The sequence below is a fragment of the Mytilus edulis genome, chromosome 2 (genome assembly GCF_963676685.1).
Source record: "Mytilus edulis chromosome 2, xbMytEdul2.2, whole genome shotgun sequence".
Lineage (NCBI taxonomy): Eukaryota > Metazoa > Mollusca > Bivalvia > Mytilida > Mytilidae > Mytilus > Mytilus edulis.
This window is the reverse complement of record NC_092345.1, coordinates 63,045,518-63,058,011: the sequence shown is the minus strand read 5'-3', so window position 1 is coordinate 63,058,011 and position 12,494 is coordinate 63,045,518. Positions and strand designations below refer to the sequence as shown.

The 12,494-nt window shown below is 31.9% G+C and overlaps 1 protein-coding gene across 1 annotated transcript; it reads right to left on the bottom strand.

The window, feature by feature from the left end:
- Window positions 1–3,157: 3,157 nt before the first annotated feature.
- LOC139512633 (actin-related protein 2/3 complex subunit 5-like) lies at window positions 3,158–12,410 on the bottom strand. Its single transcript, XM_071300380.1, has 4 exons — window positions 12,219–12,410; window positions 6,569–6,641; window positions 5,608–5,784; window positions 3,158–3,593 (listed from the first exon to the last, which is right to left on the bottom strand). The coding sequence occupies exons 1-4, from the start codon at window positions 12,356–12,358 to the stop codon at window positions 3,531–3,533; spliced, it is 453 nt and encodes a 150-aa protein (XP_071156481.1). The 5' UTR covers window positions 12,359–12,410; the 3' UTR covers window positions 3,158–3,530.
- Between the last annotated feature and the right edge of the window lie 84 nt (window positions 12,411–12,494).

The window sequence follows — 12,494 nt, the reverse complement described above, 5'->3', positions numbered from 1 at the left end:
TTGGTATCTTTCGCCTCTGGTTTGATTCTTTATCAATATAATTCTGTTTAACTCCGAGACTCCAGTTCAAATTCATACTCAGTCTCGAAATCATGGAATAGTTGTATAGTCTTTCACAGTTCTGGATCTGTAATTTTAGCTTCTTGAAACACTAACTCAAATTAAAATAAACTCGAATTCATACCTAGGCAATGGTATAGTTTTTAAGTTCTGGATCCGCAATTAAAATCTATTAAAATACAAACTGGGTGGGGGAAGGTGTTATGGCTCAAACCGTTAAGGGATTAGAGGCAAAAAAGAGGGAAAAACAAGGGTTTCTTGGTTAATTGCCAATTAAGACAACTTGAAACCAGTGTGAGGAAGGTAATCCAAATATATTAAGGTAATCCAAACATGTTTGATTACCTCCCTTACACTGCTTTAAAATGATGTGTAAAGAAATTTTTTTCTCATATCAGAAATTAAAAAAAAAGAGGGGGATACATTTTTCTTTTCTTTTTCAGGTTGGGGTCAATATGCAACAGCATAGTGTATTGCACAAAATCAACCAAAAAAGGGTGTTTTTTTTTTTCATTTTTGGAAGGGGGGAGGGCAGTTCGCAACAGCGTAGTGCAAAAGCAAAAAAATAAGTATAAAATCAAATTATATAACCAATTTTAAGTTCTTTGACTACAGTTATTCTGTGTCAGAAACATATTATGTGTCAAATATTTAATTACAATCCAAATTCAGACATTCAAATATCACGCATGAATAGTGTCCATTTTTGTCCAAACGGTTCAGGGTTGGACCTCTGCGGTCGTATCCAGCTGCATTGGACGAAGCAATTCATAAAACACTTAAAAGTATGTGAATATGATGAAAGTGATCATCAAAATAAGTTTAAGATGCCCTGGTGTGGAATAAATTTGCAGTAAGGGAGCTACCATTTGATTTTTATTGGGGGCTAGGATGAAATTTGAAAAAAATAGGCAGGACAGGAGTTTTGAGTAAAAAAAAAAGGCAGGATGAGAAACTTGTTAAAAAAAAAATAAAGTTTTGAAAAAATACATTTATGATTAATTATTTGAAGAAAAAAATCTTCAAATACATAAGATGTACAAAAAAAAACAAACATAAAAATAAATGAATAAATTGCTTCGTTGAGCACAGTTGGATACGACCGCAGAGGTCCAACCCTGAACAGTAAGGGCAAAAATGGACAGAATATTCTCGCTTGATCCAGGTCTGAATTTGGATTGTTATTAAATATTTGACACATAATAGGTTTTTATTTTTTTTTTAACTCCCCTTTTTTTTTATTGCTGTTGTGCAATAACACTATGCTGTTGCAAAAAAAATAATATTCAAAGAAATGTTCTTTTAAATTTTTTAAATTGAAATGAGAAAAAAATGCCCCCCCCCCCCTCCCATTTTTGTTCACCTCCCCCTTTAAAAAATCTTTCCCTCAAGATATGGTCATAATCTCAATTCAAATTCCGAATGGAGTTTGCAACAATAATAACCCATTAAAATACATCATAAATGTATTTGGATTACCTCCCTTACACTGCTTTTAAATTGTCTTAAATATGTCAATTCACCAGGAAACCCTGGTTTTCCCCCATTTTTTGCTCCTAATTTCTAAATGATTTGAGCCATAACCCCCAAAGCCAATCCTAACCATCCCTTAGTGGTATGGAAACTTGTATAATTTCATTGATATTCATACACTTAAACACAAGTAATTGCCTGGAAACTAGAAAAATGCTGATATTGGTCCCTTTATGGCCCCTAATTCCTTAACTGTTAGTACCATAACTCCCAAAATCAATCCTTGTTATAAACCTTGTGTTTAAAATTTCATAGATTTCTATATACTTATACTAAAGTAATTATCTGGTAACAAAATCTTTTTCAACTACGATGATTTTTTTTATTGTAAATGTACATTCCTAGTATGATAAGTTCCTCCCTCATTGTACTATAAATAGCTTCCTTAAATGATGAATGTGTCTAAGCAACACATATACCCCTGCATGGAAATATACTGCAAATTCTTCAATCTTTCAATTTACAAGTTTTATCTTGATCAGTTTGGGGGTGGGGACTCCGGGATCGGGTGTTTTTAAGCTTGGGATTTCCCGATTGACCCTTTCAGGTACCAGGAATTCTATTTTTGAGTTTCGGGATGTCGGGATTTAAATTTATTTAAATTCGGGAACTCTGGATTTTTGTGTTTATAAGCCCAGAATTTCGGGATCAGGACCCCTCCTACCCTCCCTCATCAGTGTTTCGGTATTAATAAGCATTGAGTATGTATCATAACATTTTTTCAGGCAAACTAAGGAAAATTGCAGAAATGGCAAATTTAGCAATTTTTCCATTTCTAAAAGGACATAAATCCAGGTCAATAAAAGTGAAGTCAACCAAATTCAATCTAGAACTTGGTAAATTCCAAATTTCAAGGGTATTAATTTCAATATTAGGAATAAACTGAAGATACGTCACTAATGTTTTATGTATAAATCGGCTGATCATTTGTGACCTGTCAGATGTTTTTAGCTATAAAAGTTTAAAAGATAATATTTGCAATTTATACTTATGTTGTACTATAGTATCAGGCCCATAGCCAGGAATTTCCAAAGGGGGGTTATTTGGCCTCAAAAACTTGACTTTAACAGTCACAATTCGAACAGAACGTTGACTTTAACAGTAATTATTTGTTTTTAAGGGGGGGTTCGGACGAACCCCCTGAACCCCCTGGCTACGGGTATGAGTATTGGTGACATGGGAGAGGAATTTCTCCAGACTATATGCCCTAAAGGATGATTGTAAACAATAAAAATATAGGATATATACCAATACACATAATTAACAGCGCCTGGTGATGTTTCATAGCCTGACCAGTTTCGGTCCCAAAAAAAAAACATTATTGTAAACAAGTTTTGTCCCATTTTTCCTAGAAGTTTCAGAGGACAAGTTTTTTTTAAAAAGTAAACAGACGTCAACAATGTCAAATATAAGTTCAATCTACCGGTATTTAAAACTAAATCTCTGCACTCCCTCAGTTTTTATGCTTGGTCTGTGAGTTATAATAAGTGTTTCAGACTGTTTCAGACAATAACAAGTCAAATGAATTCATGCATAATACAAAAAAAACCACTATAACTAGTGATAAAGATACAATATTTTAATTACTTAGTAAGTTTATTTTATGCTGGCATATCATGTTAATATAAAAAAAAAATATGATTTTCCAAAGATTTTTTACATTATTTATTACTACAAAATTCTCAGCAGTTCATAATACCAGTTATGTATATATTTTTAATAATGAAATAAATGGGTAGCCTACAGAAAACCTGACATACATACAGGACATATGTACATATAGAATGTTACAGCTGGCACTGGAACAACTTGATTTCCTTTTTTTTTGCAAATATCAGTCATAACATAAGTATTTGTAATAAAATTGTTTATATTTATAAAATATATCAGAGTTTCTGCGCTCATATAAAAAATTTAGAATGTACTTTGTCATGTTATCATACACACTTCCTGTCTGTTAAAACTCTCATAACTGTTCCTAAACCACCTGAAGCAAAAGCCTGAAAAAGAGGAAAAATTTGTTTATCTTTAGTCTATGCATCCACAATTTTTAGGTATAATATATGTACAATAAAACTAGAGGCTCTAAAGAGCCTGTCTCTCACCTTGGTCTATGTGCATATTAATCAAAGGACACAGATGGATTCATGACAAAATTGTGTTTTGGTGATGGTGATGTGTTCGTACTAAGGTAGATATTGGCCCACCCTTGTAACGTCATATTACTTTACTGAACACTCTTGCTGTTAACATTAAATCTGTCTATAATGCACTTTGCCCAGTAATTACACAGAAAAACATTTTGTAAAAATTTACCGAAATTTTTTTAAATTGTTACATTTTACCCTTATGTTCTACTTTTAGCCATGGCAGCCATCTTGGTTGGCTGGCCAGGTCACCAGACAAAGTTTTTAAACAAGATACCCCAATGATGAAATTTTGAAAAATTTGGTTAAATTTGGCCCAGTAGTTCAGAGGAGAAGATTTTTGTAAAAGATAATAAAAATTGAAGAAAAATGGTAAAATTGACTATAAAGGGCAATAACTCCTTAAGGGGTTAACTGACCATTTTGGTCATGCTGACTTATTTATAGATCTTACTTTGCTGAACATTATCGCTGTTTACATTTTATCTCTATAATAATATTCAAGATAATAACCAATAACAGCAAAATTTCCTTAAAATTACCAATTCAGGAGCAGTAACCCAACAATGGGTTGTCCGATTCATTTGAAAATTTCAGGGCAAATAGATCTTGATTTGATAAACAATTTTACCCCCTTGTCAGATTTGCTCTAAATGCTTTTGTTTCAGAGTTATAAGCCAAAATCTACATTTTACCCCCTTTGTTCTATTTTTAGCCATGGCAGCCATCTTGGTTGTCTGGCCGGATCACCAAACACATGTTTGAAATAGATACACCAATGATGATTGTAGCCAAGTTTGGTTAAATTTGGCCCAGTAGTTTCAGAGGAGAAGATTTTTGTAAAAGTAAACAGACGGACTATGGACGCCAAGTGATGAGAAAAGCTCACTTGGCCCTTAGGGCCAGGTGAGCTACAAAGACTATATATATATGAATCACTGGTTTCATCACTGATCCAAACTTAATTATATTTAAATTTAATGGAAAATTTTGAATCGTATTTGCAAACTGCAGCCTAATTGATGACTAGCACACACACATTTACAATAAATGGTATGTGAAGCTTATCAGAGAAAAGAACACAACATTTAAATGTAATATTTGATTAATTATTGATAATTTGTTTTTAAATTTCTCCGTGTTGAAAGCTGTACTTCTGACAAGTTAAGTTTTGTGATACTGATTTCTGAATATAGCTATATTTTATTAATAATTAAGGCTGATTATGACCCTTTATTCTCTTTCTTTTTCCTTTATTAAATTGTCAATTACATAGGGGGAACATGTTCAACAAATAAAGCATGTGACAAGTTCAAACTTGTTAAAAGACATTTATCTTTTTTTTTTGTAGAACAAAGGTATAGTGTATATATATATCATATCTAAGCTTGAACAACACTAGTACTGTATTTCCAATTAAACTAAAGAAAACTTTACACAGAGAAATTTAGGTAAATAAATTTCCACCTTTGCCATTTTTATTTTTATTGAATATTAAATAGGTGTTTTGGTATTTCATGGCGGCCAGTTTATATTGGTGGAGGAAGCCCAAGTGAACCACTAACCTCAGTAGAAAAAATTGACAGCCATCTAGTCAATTAAGATTGGAGTCGACTGCCTCCTATATTGTGGGATTAGAACTCATAAATTCAGTGTTGACAGGCTAGAGATATAGTAGGTACATGTAGTTTGATAACTCAGACCAAAAAGTCACTAGGGCCTCCCTTGTTTTTTATTTTTAAAATTCTAATGTTAAAATCGCGTTTATCCTTATCCTTTTTTTCTTGGTGAATATATTTTGATTAAGCATTGGATAATCATAATAAGCATACAACATCACATTAATTTTATATTTCTATTAACAAACCTTTTCATGCCAAGTTAAAAGTGCACCACTGCTTCCCTCTGATGGGTTTTCAAATCCTTTATATATATATTTCATAAGTAAATCTAATGTCACTGTATCTAAAGATTTCACACACGAGTCAATTTCATTTGACTTAAAAGATGTGAGGACTCTTGTCACTAATTGCACAGCTTTATTCTGAAAAAAAATTATATGTAAATTTATATAACAAAACGTTGCACATGCTTTATGCATTCCCAACAGTTTAACTTATTTAGTGATTTTCCACTTGTTTTTATGATATCAAAATAAAAATATATATACTTTAAAAAATATTCATTGTTGTTTGATTTACTCCCAGTGGCATATATTGCATGCATATTTAGGACATGTATTGGAAATAAAAATAATTTTATATATATATAATTACATTAGATGTATGTTTCATTATAATACATTATTCTGATTGGCTAACTGCACATCACATGTTATTCCGTAAGCAATTGCATCACACAATAAAATGTATCATTCATGATGACACAAGGTCCCACAATAAAGTGAACAGGTGAATAAAATAAAAACTTGATAATTTTTTTATGATTCTAGCTAATAAATGTAATTATAAGTATTGAATGCTTCTTTTTGTAACTTTATAGGGTTGTAAAAGCCTTGACCGTGCGCACATTTTTAGAATGAAGCGCTTCGGCGCTTCATACAAAATGTACTTCGGTCAACCGTTTACACTCCAATAAATTTACAAAAAGAAGCATTCAATTCTTAAATATGTAAGTGTAAATGGCCTTCAATATAAAAAGATAACTTTTAGATTGCCATCTCTGCAAATTTCACTAGTAATCGAAACAGATATATATATCCCAGTGAAAATATTTAACCATAATACAGTACAATTGTGTATACTTCATTTAAAGCAGGGCAACATAAAATTGAATATTTCTTATTATCTTTAATTCAAAATACTTACTTTTAACTTTTGATCTTTACTTCCAACTGGTGCATTTTTCAGTGCACTTTTTAAGGCATCACTGTTCTTTCCTGTTCTACAGTTAAGGCAGATAATAGTTTAAATCAACAGATCTTTAGAATATATGTAAGTCATGTATCAATTAGAATTATCAGTATTGCACAGTAACGTTACAAATTTTTCACTAAAATCACACATCTGCTAAAAATTAAATTCCCTTACAATTTGACATTGCATATACATTGTTTTTACCAATTCCAAGGTTGCTACCAGTAGTTTATTTTATTGATTGTTTTTTTCTTCAATTTTTTACTAGTCCTATAAAATAAGCCTTCATACATGTAGGTACATATTGTGGTTTTGGCATTGATCGTAAAAAAGAAATCTGTTAAAAGACGTTGAAAGTAAGCAATAAGAACCAACAAAGGCTATGCTTGTGTTACTAATACTTTATAGGACTATTGTTTTACCATTCAAGAGTATATAACAATGTGAGATCAAATACATTATACATGTAAATATATCATGTCATTAGCAGAATAATAAACACTTTAACAGTCATTAAAAACAAATATACAATACAATGAAGACATTGAACAAAATCAATTAACTTTAAAATATTTCCATGTTATTTCATGGATATTAAGATACATAGATTGCGATCTCAAAAAACATGTTTAACCTTGATGCATTTTTGCGCCTGTTCGAAGTCAGGAGCCTCTGGCCTTGGTTACATGTAGTCTTGTATGATTTTTAATTTTAGTTTCTTGTGTATAATTCTGAGTTTAGTATGACGTCCATTATCACTGAACTAGTATACATGTACATATTTGTTTAGGGGCCAGGAGTTTCTCGCTGCATTGAAGACCCATTGTTGTCTTTTTGACACGTTCCCCATTTCCATTCTCATTTTATTTTTATATGTGTTGTCTTTCTTATTTTTCAAAATAAATATTAACATTGGTATATCAAACCTAAATACCACTAAACCTTATACATATTTTCTAATTGGGCACACGAACCCAGGCACACTACATTGTATGTAATGAGGGGGTATCTGGATGATTGTTTCAACTCTGATCATTAATACCTAAAAACTCATCCAAAACTGCTTGGTCAATTTATTTCAACTTTATATAGAAGCTATTTGACCATACAACTATCTGCATCTCATGGCCATGGGTTTGTGTGCTTTTAAGAATGCGTTGTGACCTCAAAATTTCCATTGAAAAGGCATGCATAGTACAAATCAATATAATGTATGAAAAAATAAGATCTGACAATAATCATGATAACAATAAGGTTATTGTCTTTATTTTTAGTGCTGAGCCTATGTTATTTATAAATGCCTTTTTATAATGTAAACAAATATTTAAGCAAAATTTAGTTCTATGGTTTATTCTTAAGAAATGATATTTTGACACTGAGACTAAGTTATGATCATGATGATTATTCATTCACAGTAATATTATTAAATAATTAACAAAATCAGATGGAACAAATTGACCATTTAATAACTTTGATAAAAAATAAATGACTTAATGAGAGGAACAATTTAATAATTTAGGGTATTCAATACTATTGTCACATGTAATCATGGTATTTCACTATTCAAATAATTCACTAATACAATTTAGTATTTGTATATATCATACTAGAAAACACCTGCAAAATTGCGGGCAAATAGAGGGTTGTTGAAAGTATGTAAACTGTTGTAGGATAAATTTTTGTAAAAGATTTAAGACTGGCAAATTTCAGGAAATTAAGGTATAACCAGATGCTCCGCAGGGCGCAGCTTTATACGACCGCAGAGGTTGATCCCTGAACGGTTGGAGCAGGTATGGACACAATATTCAAGCTGGATTCAGCTCTAAATTTGGATTGTGATTAAATAGTTGACACAGCATAGGTTTTGGACACAGAATGAATGTGGTTTAATGAACTTAAAATTATTTTTTTTTGTCTTTGAGCAATCACTATGCTGTTGAATATTAATCCTCTCAAAAAAATGTTTGAAGAAATTTTCTTTTTATTTATGAAATCTGAAATGAGAAAAATTTGACCCCCCCCCCCCATTTTTTTCACATCCCCCTTTCCCTTTTTTCAAAACTGATCTCAATTCAAATTTCTAATGGAGTTTGCAACAATAACTACTCATTTAAATACATCATAAAATATTAAAATGTAACAAAAAGTGCTTGTTATCACTGAATGGTAAAGATTGTTTTAATTTATCAGTTGGTAGTAAAAGTGAATATACATTGTATATTGTATAAAACAATGATTTAAGTTGATTCAACTACAATTCTGGACAAAGAAAGATAACTCCCATTGAAAATAATTTCTTGCTATTGCACAATATTGTGCAATTAGATATTTCTTGCTATTGCGCAATACTGTGCAATTGAAAATATTTGCTATTGCACAATACTGTGCAATTGAAGATTTCTTGCTATTGCGCAATACCGTGCAATTGAAATTTTCTTGCTATTGCACAATACTGTGCAATTGAAGATTTCTTGCTATTGCTGAATACTGTGCAATTGAAAATTTCTTGCTATTGCACAATACTTAATATATTTATTTTGGATCCTGATTTGAACCAACTTGAAAACTGGGCCCATAATCAAAAATCTAAGTACATGTTTAAATTCAGCATATCAAAAAAGCCAAAGAATTCAATTTTTATTAAAATCAAACTTAGTTTAATTTTGGACTCTTTGGTATTTAATGTAGACCAATTTGAAAACGGGACTAAAAATTAAGAATCTACATACACAGTTAGATTTGGCATATCAAAGAACCCCAATTATTCAATTTTTGATGAAATCAAACAATGTTTAATTTTGGACCCCGATTTGGACCAACTTGAAAACTGGGCCAATAATAAAAAATCTAAGTACATTTTTAGATTCAGCATATCAAAGAACCCCAAGGAATCATTTTTTGTTAAAATCAAACTAAGTTTAATTTTGGACCCTTTGGATCTTAATGTAGACCAATTGGAAAACGGGACCAAAAATTAAGAATCTACATACACAGTTAGATCCGGCATATCAAAGAACCCCAATTATTCAATTTTTGATGAAATCAAACAAAGTTCAATTTTGGACCCTTTGGGCCCCTTATTCCTAAAAACCTTTTGTGACCAAAACTCCCAAAATCAAACCCAACCTTCCTTTTATGGTCATAAACCTTGTGTTTAAATTTCAAAGATTTCTATTTACCTATACTAAAGTTATGGTGCGAAAACCAAGAATAATGCTTACTTGGGCCCCTTTTTGGCCCCTTATTCCTAAACTGTTCAGACCTCAACTCCCAAAATCAATCCCAACCTTCCTTTTTGTGGTCATAAACCTTGTGTTTAAATTTCATAGATTTCTATTTACTTAAACTAAAGTTATAGTGCGAAAACCAAGAATAATGCTTATTTGGGCCCTTTTTTGGCCCCTAATTCCTAAACTGTTTGAACTAAAACTCCCAAAATCAATCCCAACCTTCCTTTTGTGGTCATAAACCTTGTGTCAAAATTTCATAGATTTCTATTAACTTAAACTAAAGTTATAGTGCGAAAACCAAGAAAATGCTTATTTGGGCCCTTTTTGGCCCCTAATTCCTAAAATTTTGGGACCAAAACTCCCAAAATCAATCGCAACCTTCCTTTTGTGGTTATAAACCTTGTGTTAAAATTTCATAGATTTCTATTCACTTTTACTAAAGTTAGAGTGTGAAAACTAAAAGTATTTGGACGACCGAGACGACGACGACGCCAACGTGATAGCAATATACGACGAAAAATTAAAATTTTTGCAGTCTTATAAAAAGTCATAAGTACTTGGTGATAGGACAATTTGTTTTAGCCCACAAAGTCCTTTATTTTTTTGTTTTTTTCTATTTTTAAATTTCTGTACACTTTTAACATATATATATATTATATAATTTACAAATTTACAGATCTAACATTGTTGGGTTGATTTTTAGACGAGTTGTATATATTATATATATATATAAAAAAGTCTATAAAAAGGACCAACCAGCAAATTTACTACGTACCGGATCGTCTAGAATAGGCGATACTATGCAGATAAGGAAAAAATTATATCAGTCTAAAAATTTGCACAACTGTACTGATATAAGATGTTATTATACGAAAATGTTGTTATTAAATCGTGTTGACAAACACATCCAAGTATCAAATTTACTCATGAGAAGTCTAAATCCAAAATCGCCTTCTTCGAAACTTCCCAGAGGGCATCATATCTACAGATTTATATTCTAAACCTACTGACACTCATCAATATTTGACCCCTAAAAGTTGCCATCCTGCTCATCTTACCAAGAGCATCCCATACAGTCAGGCACTTAGAGTCAAGCGAATATGTTCCAACACAGAAACAACTAAAAGATAACTACGTCAACTTGAAACTTGCTTGAAGAAAAGGGGCTACAAACACAGAAATATCAAAAAAAGCTTTCAGAAAGCTGATTCAATTCCGAGGAGTGAACTATTGGAATACAAAGTTAAAAAGAAAAATAAAAGGACTCCATGTGTTCTAACTTACCACCCATCTCTCAAAAACAGCTTTGGTGTCATTCATGAACATTTTTTAAACTACATACCCTAATGATGATTGTGGACCAGTTTGATTTAATTTGTCTTAGTAGTTTCAGAGGAGAAGATTTTTGTACAAGATAACAAAAATTTATGAAAAATTGACTATAAAGGGCAATAACTCCTTAAGGGGTCAACTGACCATTTTGGTCATGTTGACTTATTTGTAGATCTTACTTTGCTGAACATTATTGCTGTTTATAGTTAACCTCTATCTATATTAATATTCAAGATAATAACCAAAAACAGCAAAATTTCCTTAAAATGACCAATTCTGGGGCAGCAACCCAACAACAGTTGTCCAATTCATCTGAAAATTTTAAGCCAGATAGATCTTGACCTAATTAACAATATTACCCCATGTCAGATTTGCTCTAAATGCTTAGGTTTCAGAGATATTTAAGCCAAAAACTGCATTTTACCCCTATGTTCTATTTTTAGCCATGGCGGCCATCTTGGTTGGTTGGCCGGGTTACCGGACACATTTTTTAAACTAGATACCCCAATGTGAATGATTATTGTGGCCAAGTTTGGTTAAATTTGGACAAGTAGTTTCAGAGGAGAAGATTTTTGTAAAAGTTAACAACGATGGACGACAACAGACGCCAAGTGATGAGAAAAGCTCACTTGGCCCTTTGGGCCAGGTGATCTAAAACAGTCCTAAATGGAAGTCTTTTCCATAACTTAAAATTCTGTCTGATGACAGAACCAATCTTCAGACGCCTTTATTTTTGTTTTTCTCCCAAAATAACACAAACTAAATTATCATAAGTGAGGATGACAAATGCGACTATGCATGGTACCTATATGACATAAAGTGTGATGATTAGTTTATCAGGAAGGAAGAGAAGCAACAAACAAAATGAGGTCTTCTCATTTAATAAATGCTGATATATATTTAAATAAGTTGGGATGTCCAAGTCAGTTTGCCAAGGTGTGTTGGTATCTTCTGCAAAGGGCGCATAAAATATTGTTTTGTTTCCGTCTTTATCAACTACATGCTACATTTTTGTATATCAATGTTATAAAAAAGGATATTGTGCCAAGAGAGCGTTAACATCAGACTCATTCGGGCCAGAAATCTGCTCGTTCTCATCATCTTGTTCTTCGTATTTATCTTCGTCAAACTGGTCCACGTCAACTTTACGAAAAGCTCTAGAATTGCCTGACTTGGACATCTTTCAGTCTTTGGTGAAACAAGGAAGTAAACTCACACCCCGGAAATTTACAGTCAATATTTCCGGTTTTATAAAAGACAAATTCGCCCCTTAAAATAGCTGGTAGAAAATTGCTGTCGAAAATTCATTTTGACGC